The 14,571-nt window shown below is 39.9% G+C and overlaps 1 protein-coding gene across 1 annotated transcript; it reads left to right on the forward strand.

The window, feature by feature from the left end:
- Positions 1 to 429: 429 nt before the first annotated feature.
- LOC309489685 (olfactory receptor 6N1-like) lies at positions 430 to 9,255 on the forward strand (the record flags this gene model as incomplete). Its single annotated transcript, XM_082158545.1, has 2 exons — positions 430 to 1,221; positions 9,088 to 9,255. 2 exons carry the CDS (start codon positions 430 to 432, stop codon positions 9,253 to 9,255), a joined length of 960 nt encoding a protein of 319 aa, XP_082014671.1.
- Positions 9,256 to 14,571: the final 5,316 nt, after the last annotated feature.

The raw sequence follows: 14,571 nt of genomic DNA on the forward strand, positions 1-14,571 counted from the left end.
CCATGTTTAATCACGGCTGCTAAGAAACCATGACGTATCTGTGACACTATAAACATATAAAAGGCAGGACATCAGTCTGTACTGGATGAGAAGAACATCTCAGAATCTCTTGCATGCTATTTTAATATTCACTGATTAGAAATTCAAATGTTTTTGAGTACCTAAAGAAAAACACCTAAAGAAGAATGTTATCCATATTTACTCTTTAACATGTCTGAAACTCTTTTTGTATTTCTTTTGAAACTGTACTTCAACTTTTCCAGTTTTCATCACCTTGCTGTTACAGACACTGTCTGCATCTTTTCTTTCACAGGAGCTTTTTTCCTGTGCATATATGAGTACATCAAGACTTTAATTGATTTTGACTTGTGCCTTGTAGATAGTGTATTTTAATGAACTTGTGTCTATTTCTTTAGCAGTGGACTGAAAATGGCAAATTACACTGTGAATAATGTAGACGGCTTCATAATCACTGGATTTGATCACCTGCAGAACCAAAAGCTCCTTGGATTCCTCATCTTAATAACCTATATGCTCATATTGCTTGGGAACGGCATCAATCTGTGTATCATCTTGACTGACAGACGTTTACACAAACCAATGTACATATTAATCTGTAATCTAGCAGTTGTTGACATAATGTACTCCTGTACCTGCAGCACAACCATGATCTCAGTGCTGCTAGCTGAGATTAAAACTGTGTCATACTACTCTTGTATCTCAAGGATGTTCTTCTATCATCTTGGTGATTTCACAGTATGCATGGCTCTGACATTAATGGCAATTGACCGACTTCTTGCAATTAGACTTCCTTTAAGGTATCACAGCATTGTAACAAATTCACGAACGTTTCTGCTAATTTTTCTGACTTGGCTCATTACTATCACTCTAATGGGTGTTTTGACTTCTGTGGCAGACAATCTCCCATACTGTCAGCCTGTTATCAGATATGTCTTCTGTGATTATCCATCCATGATCAGAGCTGCTTGTGTCAATCCTGAACCATATTTTTTCTTGCCTGCAATGATTAATCTGTGGTGGTTCTGTGGACAGTTTCCGTTTATAATGTGCACTTATGCTGTTCTGGCTTATAGTGTGACTAAACTTTCCAATAATGCGAGCAAAAAGCAAATGATCAACACTTGTTTGAGTCACCTAATTGTCTTGTTTAGTTATTATGCACCGAAAATGGTCTCTGGATTACTAACTCGAATAGGAGTTGTGCTAACTTTAACAGAGAGAAATGCAATATTAATTATTTCCTCATTAATTCCCCCCTTAATAAACCCCACTGTTTATTGCACCAGGACTAAAGAGATCAGGAAACAATTAGCAGATGTATTTTTGTACAAAAAAGTTGCACCAAATCATTTAAAGGTTTTATCATAAGAGATTATTATTTTCATTCTCATGTCTAATTGTGATTGCTGTTTTTCTTTTCAATAATATATTTTCTGATGCTCCTGCTCAATTTAGAGATTTTGCCAAAGCATAGACTTGTTGATACATTGTAGTGTAATGGACAGTATTTGATGAAATTCATAATGTAATGTACAACAGAACATCTTTCTAGACGAGATAGCTGCCGCAGAAAAAAAACGTTGTACTATGTCCCACACCTTAAATAATATTGAAAATATCATAATTATAATAACAAATTTACTTTGTAGCTATACAGTAAATACTTTCTCAGATTTGTTGTTTCATGTATGTTATGATCAGAGGAGAACACTAGGGCCCTCTACACTATTGTAAAAAAAAATATTTACAAACCTTTAAATTAAGTTTTTAAAAAAGTGCAAATTTTTTTTAAGTCATCAGTTCTATGTTATTTTAGAAATGTATAATATGACAATAAACATCTACATCTTTTTGAGGAAATAAACCCTTCAAATCTGCCTATTCAGTTTGTGTTGTGTAGACACTTTCTATGGTGACCGAGAGAGCTCAACACGCTGCAACTTAAGAAAACAAATGCAAATAGAAAAAGTACCCGCAAATTAAGAAAACATCTTCATCAGTTTTACAACACACGTGTTCTCCAAAAACTCACAACACAACCAAATACAGAAAAGCGCTGCAAAAGTTCACAACACAACCAAATATAGAAACGCGTTGCAAATAGGACAGACCACAACGGAAATGTTTCCAGGGGACCCCAATAAGTGACGAACCCGGCTGCGTACAGCCGATGTACGATCAACGGCTGTCCGAATTCACGCACTCGTTTTCATTCTCTCTTTCAAGTATTAGTACAATGTCGAAAATACCGACTTTGGTTCCAAGTCGGTACTGAAATTTTAAAAATGTGACACTTTGAGCGCTGTTGAGTGGAATCATAAACACCTCTGATTGGCCATTATGTTCACGAGCTCATCGTATATTTCTGTGATTGGCTACAATGATCAACGCACAGGAGCATTTGAGAGCACACAGAAGTGTTTGAAAGTGTTTGGAAAGCAGGAGCGTTTGAAAGCACAAGCAGGCATCTATCAGCGCCAGCAGATCCGCTGATAGACGCCTGCTTTCAAACGCTCTGGTGTGTATCTGTGTAAGCGCTCCCTGAAGAGCGTCATAATGTATATTTGATGCATCATTGATGTATATTTACAACATGTTTTTGAATCGCTGATCATTGTAGCCAATCACAGACAAATTTGATGAGCGTGTGAGTACAACGGCCATTCAAAGGTGTTTGTGATTCCGCTCAACAGAGCTCAAAGCATCACATTTCACGAGTTGACACTTACAAATAAGTCCGATAGAATAAATGCGTATTTGGCGTGCTGTCCGAGGAGAGTATTCGGGTATTCGGCCCGAACCCAGAGTACTCCCCCCGTATTCCTGGCTGTAAAAGAATAAGCCAAGAGTGAGGAGTCAGGTGGAAGGATACTGAAAACTGTCAGTATCAAGGAATGTTAGGTGAGTTGACAGAGTGAATATATATATGCTTCCTCTCATGCTGATGGGGTAGACATGGTAATTGTTTGATGACAAGTTGATTGGATTGATTATTTGAACGTGCTCCTCCCGAACTTTGTTTATGAAACATCTTTTTTTTTTATTTCAGTATCAACTTGGTACCGAAGTCGGTACTTTTTACAACACTATTGTGTTGTGAGTATTTGGAGCGCATTTCTGTATTTGGTTGTGTTGTAAAACACGTGTGTTGTAAAACTGATGAAGATTTGTTTTTTCTATTTGCATGTGTTTTCTTCAGTTGCAGCGTGTTGAGCTCTCTCGGCCACCGTAACTTTCTCCATATTAGGATTTTTCCGCCAAACGCTTTCAGCTCTGTGATTGGTGCTTCAGCTGTGAAATTACAGAGCGCCAAGCCATAGCAAGTCAATGAGAGACTAATTTCAAATGACAGAAAAATTATATTGGAGACTATTGGATAACACTGAGAAAGCGTGCCCTTTCTAATCGGAAAGGGACACTACGGAGTCCACATCCTGCCTGAAGGGAGGTATCATGTGAAAGTTACACATATGGACTGGACATTAGGGCCATTAGTCAACACCGGCAGGGACGGCAGAGCAGAACCTAGCCTAGAACAGGGATCAACCATTGGGCGTACTTACGAGTAAAGTTCCTGCATCAACCTCCGCTCAGAACTACCCTCGTGCATACAAGTGTTTTAGCTTAGTAGACTTGCAGGGTGGGGGTGGCATGACCCGCAACTGCACACTCCATCTGGGGAATCCCCAGGAACCCCCTGACCGCCCCACCATCGTGGGTAGTGAAAGAGGAAAAACGTTTTATGCAGATTTTGGCAAAGGAAGCGCTGGATTGCCGTGACAACCCAAGCTGTCAGCCGGCGGCACAGTTTAGCTCCAACCCTAATCAAACACACCTACCTGTGAGTTTCTAGTGATCCTGAAGACACTGATTAGCTTGCTCAGGTGTGTTTGATCAGGGTTGGAGTTAAACTCTGCAGGACAGCAGCCTTCAAGGACTGAGTTTGAGGAACCCTGCTCTAGTTGAACAGTAAGGAGGCGAGGAGGCGAGGAGGTGAGGAATGAGGAGCGAGGAACCTTCCTGAAGAGTAAGGAGCAAGGATGCACAGGTGTATCCTTCCCTCGCATCCTAAGGGGGTGGAGCTGAGACGCAAAGAAAGGAAGCAAGGATATTATGTGCTTTGAGACATGAGGTAATAGAGTGCAACAGTACCCACCCCCTTTTTCAGCTGCACTTCTTCTGGAAGTATTTTTTCTATTTATTTTTCCCATAGGGATTTTAAAAAGTCTTTGTAAGCCATGAACCAAACCAATCAGCTATGAGGTGAAACACTACAAACTTTGATTTGAAGCAAAAAAAACTTTTGAAAATCAGAAAAAAGACAAGACTACTGTGTACTTAACGGCTTCAGTGAGGGAAAGAACTACAATACCATGAAGCATTGCGAACAGCATTATTGGATTTAAAACGATGGGGAAAAAAACTAGTCATTTACAAATGCTGTATGTATATATATAACCCTAACCCTTACACTTTACATTTTACAATAACATTAACAATGAGCAATACATTGTTACAGTATTTAATTATCTTTGTTAATGTTAGTTAAAAAAAACCAATTGTTCATTGTTAGTTCATGTTAACGTCTCAGGTTGAGACTATACTGTAACTAATGTTAGTCTTAAAGGTCCCATGACATGCTACTTTTTGTAGGCTTTAATATAGTCATTAGTGGTCCCTAGTACTGTATCTGAAATCTCTTTCCAAAAATTCAGCCTCAGTGCAGAATTATAGCCACTACAAGCCAGTCCCAGAATGAGCTTCCTTCAGACAGGCCGTTTCGTTGTCTGTAGCTTTAAATACTAATGAGGAGGAGAAAGGCGGCGCGAGGAGGAGAAAGGCGGCGCAAGGTGGAGGGTGGGTGTGGCCTTGACCATGTTGCGCAACGGTAACGTGGCGTGCATGTTTACGTTTGATATAGCAATGGCACGAAGACACGCAGTCTTTCAAGCATTTCAGTTTGACCCAGAATCTGATCCAGATGGAGAAGCAACGGAGGAAGAAGTTGCAACTCAGCGGCTCCAGCAGGACGTTTCCGAATGGTTAGTTTAAAATATTATGTCTGGATACGGTACTTTCTTCGGATGGTTTACAGTTATCATCATGTAGCTAACGCTAACCTACTGTTGCCTTTTCATGAGAGATCTGTAACGTCTGTATTTATCTTATTACAATTACATCAAGCTCTGCGATCTTGAAATGCGGATATCGCGCGCGCCATATAACCAACAGGAAAACGGTTATCCAAATAACAAAGACGTGTACAACACTCGCGTTACAGTGTGTGTATTCACACACATAAACTGCATAGCTAATGTTTCAGCCACATTCTACGAGTAAAATCTAGGTAACCATAAACAGTAAAGCAACACACTTATATATCATTAGTTGACTTACTTGTCCGAGGTGTGTAGCTGAGCCAAAGAGAGTGATCCAGACTTTAGTTTCAGACGTTCAGCAAGCCCAGCTCTGTATTGACCCTTCGGTGTTCATTTGTACATCCAATTATTGAGCAATTGTTATGCTTCGCTCGCTCAAAAGCCATGATATCTCTCGTGGACAAACTAAAATCGCGCGCACGCGCGTTCTACTTCCTAGCTCATTTTCTCATGGGCGTAAAATATTCTCTGGGCGGGCAAAGCAAAGACAGGGGAGGTAACATTTCCTCCTTATGACGTCATAAGGAGGAGATTCAAGATCAGCGCATATGAGCCTCCATTTTCTCAAAGGCAGAGAAAGATAGCAAAAGCTCGATTTACACCAATTGAAATTTTTTGAAACTTGGGGACCATATACAGGCTAGGGGAACTCATATTAATGTTAAAAAACCTCAGAAAGTGAAAATTTCATGTCATGGGACCTTTAACTAAGTGTTCTTGACATTTTTATATTTCTTAGGATCTAAAGAGGAACACTTGAGGAAAAAGACTAGAAAATGTCTTAAATATATTCATATTTACTCTTTATAATGATTGAAACTTTTTGTATTTCTTCTGAAACTATACTTCAGCTTCTACAGTTTGCTGTTACATATGCTGTCTGCCATTTTACATCACAGGAGCTTTTTCCTGTGCATATATGTGTCACGGTTTGGTGTAAGATGAAAAAAGAAGAAGGCAGAAGTAGTGATGTGACATTTGAACCGAGGCGTCGGAGCTTGTGTCGAGAAAAAATGGGCGTGCCAGATGAAGCAGCGATTTGAGGCTTGTGTTGTTAACGTGAAAATCACGTGACTAAGGACAAACGAGGCCTCGGTTTGTGTACGTCATCGGTTTGGTCTGAGTGTCGCTTCCGGAAAAAGGGGGTTCAAAACTCGCGCCACCTTGTGGGTGTTGTCAGGAGTAGTAGAAGCAGTTGTAGTAGTGTCAGAGAGTCAGAGAGTATATATCAGGTTAGAATAGTTATTGTAACGGTCACCAGCTGGAGTGCCCTTGAGAGCCACCAGAGGGCACTCCACATAAGACTATTATCACTCACACACTACATTTCCCAGAACTCACTGCCCGGACTCATTATCATTGATTGCATTCACCTGTATCTTATTACCCTGTTAGTCTCAGCCTATTTATACCTTGTACGTTCATTCATTCCCTGCGAAGTCTTGTTTGTGTCACACTGCATTTCTGAGCGTTTATCCTGTGTTTTGTTTATCTGGTTTTTGATCTTGGACTGTTTCCTCATTTATATGATTGTTTCTGCCTGGCCTGGCCTGACTTGGACTGTTCTTGGACTTTTGATTATTGCTGCCTGCCCCGAATTCTGCCTGTTATCTGGATTACCCTTGCTGTGTGATCTACATTGCTCTGTCTGCCCTGTTTGACCCCGCCTGTACGACCTTCCTTATTAAAAGCTGCATTTGGATCCTCTACTCTCGAGTCTCGGAGCAGTTCATGACAGTTAATAGTATATTGTTATTATTAATTATAGTAGGCCTAGCTATATTATAGCCTAGTCTTGTTATATTAATTAGATAAGATTATTTGGATTGCTTTGGATTTTTGGATCTGGACTGGACTGCTTTTTGATTTGGATTGGCCTTTTTGATTTGTTTGCTTTTTGTGACCTCCTCCTTTTTCCTGGTAATGGAGCCAGCAAGAAAGAGGAAATCCTCCCCTGTCTGGGCTCAACAGAAGCATCAGGATCCTCATTTATACCAACTTCGTCCAAACCCCAACACACTTGAAAAAATTCCCCAGTCCCATAAGCACAACACTGCACTAAAGCTAGTAACAGTTCACTGCACAAAACTCCCCAGAAACAATTCTTAACTTTTCCCACTCCAGACTATTCTGTTGCAGTTTACTTTATTACACTCCCTCCACCATAAGCACTGCACTCAACACAGTATCACTTTTGTTGTTCATACTGTCACTGTCCAAACAATTTATGAATAATTAATTAACTGTGTGTGTGACAGTTGTCTCTGCACAAGTAAATTCAGACAGAGAAAGATACATATTTTATTTTATACCCATGAAATGGACAATTGTCTGCTCGGGTCATTGGTTCAAAATTAATTAATTTGTCTGCTATTTCTTTGCACAATAGCTAGGTGTCACTAGTGAGCAATGCTGAATGAAGCTTCGAGTAATGAACCTTTGGGTGAAGCAATGGGCTGCAAGGTCTCAGTGGTTCAGGAAGCCTCATTTTGCCATCCCTAGGCAGAAGATTCCAATATAAACTTACTCACAAAAGGTATTTCCACAGGTACAGACAGGATTACACTAACACCAAAACCACTAAACATAGACAAGAACGGACAAAGACTGACTGAACTGAAGGGAACTAAATAATAACACTGATGAACAGAAACAGGTGAGACAGATGATGATAATTAACAGGACACAGGTGATTTAACTGAACTAATAACAAAAAGCGGGAAAACTGAACAAGACAGACATGTGACTGGTGACAACAGAGGAACAACACAGAACAAGCGTGACATTACTCCCCCCCTCCGGAAGGCGACCTCGCGCCGAAGAGGGACCAAGGCGGAGCAGACGGAGCAGGTGGCCAGGGCGGACCAGGCAGCACAGGCGGCCAGGGCAGTGCAGGCGGCCAGGGTGGAGCCGATGGAGGGAGAAGCCATGGGGGAGGCAGGACTGACGACACTAGGGGGCCGACTGACGGAGGTGAGGCAGGTGGTTGAGGAGACCAGGGTGGAGCCGTAGAGCCGACGAGACGGGGCGATGCTGAGGGACTGGGAGGACATGGCGACATCGACTGCTCCGGCGACCAAGGCTCAGGCGTGAATCCAGAAGGCCACGGCGGAGCCGGAGTGACCAAGGACGACCAAGGTGAAGACGGAGGGAGTGAGGAGCCCAACAGAGCTAGAGGGATGGATGGACGAGGCAAAGCCAGAGGAAAGGAGTCCCGAGGCGAAGGCAGGGCGAGGAATGACAAAGGCGGAACCAGGGGGACGAGGGAGCCTGGCAGAGCTGTGGGCTGATGGGCCATGGCAGAGGTGAGGGAGGTAGGAGCCACAGTGGAGGTAATGTACTGGCAGGCTGAAGTAGAGGAGGTCTGAGGCGGAGACCGGGGATCCACCGACCCTGATGGAGTTGGTGGAAGGCAGACCGACGCAGACTCCTCCTCCACAAAGGTGGATAGAGGAGCAGAGGGGTTGCCAGGTAGTGGTGGAGGAAGGGTTGAGAGAAGGCAGATGAGAGCAGGTGGGAGAGGGAGGCTGGGTGGAAGTTCAGGCTCTGGGGTGGTGACAGGGCTGGACGGAACCAGCGGCGAAATAGTGTCTGGGCTGGACGGGACCAGCGGCAAAAAAGTATCTGGGCTGGATGGGACCAGCGGTGAAGGCTCTGGGCTGGACGGGACCAGCGGCGAAGGAAGCTCTGGGCTGGACGGAACCAGCAGCGAAGGAAGCTCAGCGGGTATGCCGTTAACAGTCTCTGACTCGGTGGGCATGACGTGAACAGTCTCTGGCTCGGCGGACATGACAGGCTCGGCAAGCAAGCAGAAAGCAAATTATCAACACTTGTTTGAGTCCTCATTGTTCTGCTCAGTTTTTATGCACCAATGCTGGTCTCTGAATTATTAACTCGAATAACAGTTGTGCTAACTTTAACAGAGAGAAATGCAATATTTTTGATTTCCACGTTAATTCCTCACTTAATAAACCCCACTGTTTATTGCACTAGGACTAAAGAGATCAGGAAACGATTAGCAGATGTGTTTTTGCACAAAAAAGTTGCACCAAATAATGTAAAGGTTTTATCATAATAGATTATTGTGTTAATTCCCATGACTGATATGATGTTGCTGTTGCATTTCATAATGTCTTTTGTGATGCTCTTGCTCATGTTAGAGATTGAGCCAAAGTATAAATATATTGTAGTGTAATGGACAGTATTTGACGAAATTGATGTAATGTAACAAGAAAATGTCTTGGAAAGTGTTTTGGCCATTTCACATATTTAAACAATAGTAACTATACATATACTCTGTCAGATTTGTTGTGTCATGGTATGATTCAATAAATATTTGCGTCATATTTAATATCCTGGTATTCATAATGATTAAAACACTACCAACAAGAATCAACAACTGTATGTACAATTGTATATTTTAATTACAATATCGGAATAGAGCAGAAACTCATAAAAAATGTGCAGTGTTTTTTTTGTAGTTTTTTTTTTTTTACAAGTGTCATTTGTATTTTCATGAGTACAAATATCTAAAGACATGGGAAGGGCAAGCACATAATACAGTTAAATAAATAAAAATTGTGTATGTATGTATGTATATATGTATATATATAAAAGTAAATAAATTTGCTGTAACAGTTTTAGTTTTAAAAGTCCATGATTACATTTTTGCATATTTGAAAGGGTTTTCATATAAATCTTTAGAATAGAATAGAATAGAATAGAATAGAATAGAATAGAATAGAATAGAAAAGAAAAGAAAAGAATGAGGCATTTATACAGTATAGCGCTTTCATATGTACTACTGTACACCCAAAGCGCTTTACAATTATATTAGGGGATCTCTCCTCAACCACCACCAGTGTGCAGCATCCACTTGGATGATGTGGATCAATATTGCAAAATATAATATACAATATATACTTTTTTCGTGAATGTATTATTTGGATAAAATATTTAAGAAGTTCAGAATACATTTCCTGTTTTCTGATACCTATGGACTTTCTAAACATAGTAAAATATACAGTAATATGGTTATAGTTTGAATCAATTTAATTTAAATATATAATTAAAATTATTCATTTTTTAATCATAATCAAAGTCGATACAAAAAGGGAATATAATAAAAGGCATTCTGCAGCATTAGTCAATAGGCTCAATTGAGATCAGCAAAATCTGTGCAGAACCGATCACCGGTGAAAAATGTGAAAATTTTACAATCATGATGGGGGACATGCCAGGCTGCACAGTCAGGCACAGTTGCTCTCCCACCAACTGCACTGACTAAAGTAAGTTGGCATAGTTACAGTGCCCCAGGAAGCCTCGGGACTCACCAGTTATGGTATAAGTGGCGTTACCTTCCCGACAATAGACTAATCACAACTGAGGTGACTAACCAAAACTAAAACAGAGACAGAGGGTGAAAGCAGCACGTGCAGCAACATTGTAAATTTAAATTATGCAAAATATACCCCCTAAACAAAATTATGAACCTGTAAATGAGCAAAATAGAGGCCTTTAAAACGTTATATTATCAGTATAGATATCGTCATTGGAGTGAATGGACCTTGTAGACAATAAAGAAGCTGCCGTCTGACAGTATGAAATAAGAAACTAGATCTCTCTAATGAGCATGCATGGCTGTATTAATAAACAGTCAATTAATTGTTTTCATTCAGTCTTTTCCCAACAGGGACATTATTGACAAAATCTATTATTCAATTATGTTAGATCATCAGTATATTAAACCCTTGGCACCCTTGTGCCCTTGAGCAATGTCACTCAAATGGGACTTGAAGTCTTCTAATAATATTATATTGATAATGATTAGATTTATTTCTAGAGCAATCCATAAAAAAAGCACTTTTTTTTCACAACCAGGAACAGGATTAGTGAGATTATGCTCCCCATTGGGAGCACCTGAACTTTTCCTGGTGGGCCACTCACCAAAAAGAGTGGCCCACCATGTTGCATTATGATATATATTGTTAAGCTTACTTCTATGAGCTTTTAGATGTTTTTTCATGTTTTTTTTTTTTACAAATACCATAGTTTGTTCTTAGTAATATTATTATTATCATCGTTGTTGTTGTTGTTGTTATTATTATCCACCTTATTCCCACGCCCCATGACGCTTTGCGCGAATTATGGGTGTAACTTCCGTTAAGCTGTAAACAATCAGTGAAAAGGCTCGCTCTATGAACGCAATATGTTAAAAAAGTGTCACAATGAGATGACATTAATCTACTCACCCTTCAACCATCGAACATTAAAAGGAAATTTAAAAGTGTAAAAGCATCAACAAGGTATACTTTCAACAGACCAAATAACCCCAAAAGCACGAGTCTTTCCACAGCAATAACGGACGGGTTAAATATCACTGTAGTATTATATATCTGTATTATGTAACTTATGTTGAATAATCAAAAATGTTCATTAACTTCAGCATTACATGATTTCTGTCAGGACCACTACCGTCAAATACGATTGACAATTTGCATACAGTTTGGATTGGCGGTATGGTTCCATTGGTTCAGCTACCAAATCGGACATCAGGAGACTACAACGGACAGTCCGGACAGCAGAGAGGATTATTGGTGCCCCCCTGCCAACCCTCCAGGACCTGTACTCTTCCAGAGTGAGGAAGAGAGCAGGTAAAATCATCACAGACTCCACTCACCCTGGACACCCCCTGTTTGAACTGTTACCGTCAGGACGGCGACACAGATCACTGGCCACAAGAACATCCAGGCACAGGAACAGTTTCTTTCCACAGGCCATTTCCCTTCTGAACACTTAACATGCCCCCCAAGGCATATGCCTGCAAGTGCAATACTCCCACTGTCTAGTGCAATATTCTCTTAACTCAGGTGATATTTATATTTATATTATTCATACTACTCAAAATACTGTAAATATGTTCATAATCTGTAACATGCACTAGACTCCCACTGTCTAGTGTAATATTCTCTAACTCAGGTGATATTTATATTTATATTATTCATACTTCTCAAAATACTGTAAATATGTTCATAATCTGTAAATGTTTATTCAGACTAAACCCAACTGTGACCCCTTTTTTTTACTTTTTATACTATTTTTTTTTTTGTTTTATTTTTTTATATATTTTATTCTTAGAATTTGTATTACTATGTTTCTTGTTGTATTTGTATTTGTATATGTGCACTGGAAGCTTCAGTACCAAGAAAAATTCCTTGTGGGTGCAAGCACACTTGGCAATAAAGCTCTTTCTGATTCTGATTCTGATTCTGGGCGAGAACTCCCTGCGCATCCATGCAGCCTAGCATGGATAAGAGCAGGGAGAGCAGCAATAATCCCCCTTGGGGTAAACAGAACAGAACCAGCATGAATGTTTGCAAATATATTTAATTCAAGATTTTAAAGTACAACATAATTCAAGAATTTATTCTGATTCAAGGGGAATCAGGATGCCAAATCCTGACTGGGCGAGAGGAGGAGCTGGGGATGGAGGAAGGTAATTAGCTCCTGAGAAACGTGATAGTTGCTGATAATACTGAAGGAGCTTATATATGTATACAGTCATAGGCGTCGTATTCCTATAGGTAGATGTGGATCAGCTGAGAGTCAGCTGATGCGAGCTTGACTAACGTGACCTGCCAGAACTAACGCTACACTTGATACTATTTCAAAGTGATTTCGTTATTTTGACAGATTATTGCATTTACCTGTCAAACCTGGAAAGAGACTTGAGGATTTGAGGAGAATAATGAGAGATTCTTTGTGCATTCCAGTGTAATGGAATATATCGTAAATTAAATTCGGGAGAACAGACCACAAATGTGCAGTATATGTTGTCCTTTTTCATACTTTTACAGCGGATTGCAAAGGGAAAAAAGAACAAAGAGACTGAAAAGCACTTACCATAGATATTCTTGTTATAACATGTCATGTTAAAATGCCAAGTATAACGTTATTCTCATGATCTCTGAAAATAAATCATGAAGGAAAATTGACAGCTCATCCTGTCAAACTGACGGATCAGCTTTATTTGTATAGGGCAACCTTATGGTTTGAAATTATTCATTTCAGCCTTTTTGAATGGAAGTTCCCCAAACTGGAAGTGCCACCCATAATTCAGAATTTAAGAGCTTTATAGCCTGGATCCCATGAATCACTGAAGATGAAGCTATGGCTTTTTCTTCTGTGTAGATATGACCAGTTCTAATAAACTTTAATTTCAGTAAAATATTAACTCAATAATTAACACAGCCAATATAATGTAATATAATGCAGCTCTGATGATTCCCCTCTTCTAGAAGACCTTCTAATCATGAAACCATTGAAAGTAAACTCCTTAAGGTCGTTGTATGCTCAAAAGTTGTTGCTGTTTCAGGAAACCCGTTTGCTTTGACCTCACATCTGGTGTTCATGCATTTATGCTGTTAATGTGTCAGCCTGGAATATCCTACATATAGGCTTACGTAATATTAAAATGGAATATTCAGTGTATACTCGTTGTATCTCTGTGCTCTGTGGAGATTTTATTCTTTTTTTTTATTCATTATTTTTGTGGTAAAAAAAAAAAGCATTGTGGCACCAAGATGGGCTACTTTGAAGGGGGCCCTTGGTTTTGCTATAGCCCCAGGGCTCTACATGTTCTTAATCTGGGCCTGAGGATGACACAGTCTACACTCAAACTGCAGATAGAATAGTTCACTCAGTGTAATCATCTTCTGAGGAATTCCGTAGGCACGCAAGACCTTCCATAAGGTGTCACGGTGTAGGCTGTCGAATGTAGTGTTCATTTAGTTAAATACTACGATGAAAAATGTTTGTCGACAAGCTTTTTCCCCATGAATAAGGCAAGACGATGATGAGACTACACCAAGGTAATTAAACGATAACTGTAACTGTAATATCAACATGCAATATTATTGACGAAAAAAGACAAGATCAAAATGTAGTTAAAAAAACCTCCTGAAGCATCTCTTCCACAAAGGCTCTTTTATCCTTCCTGTTGCTCTTTAAGTCAAGTCAAGTTAAGTAACCTTTATTTATATAGCGCTTTTTACAATACAGATTGTTTCAAAGCAGCTTTAAAGTGATAAAATAATGCAACAGGGTTTGTTTCTAGAAGAAAATAGCGTCATAGTCCAGCTTAAGTAAGTTCAGTGATGGTTCATTTTTGTTGTAAAAAAGTTACAGATTTAGTTCATTTATATATATACAGTATAGCCGCTCTGGAGAAAAACGTCATGTCATCGTCCAGCTCTGTTCAGTTCTCATACAATGGTGTCAATGCAGGCATATCAATAATATTGTTGAATATTAAATGTCCCCAACTAAGCAAGCCAAAAGCCAAAGGCGACAAAGGCAAAAAAGGCGACTTGTATGCTTCTCTTCCATATCG

The sequence above is a fragment of the Leuciscus leuciscus genome, assembly GCF_965113295.1.
Source record: "Leuciscus leuciscus genome assembly, chromosome: 24".
Classification (NCBI taxonomy): domain Eukaryota; kingdom Metazoa; phylum Chordata; class Actinopteri; order Cypriniformes; family Leuciscidae; genus Leuciscus; species Leuciscus leuciscus.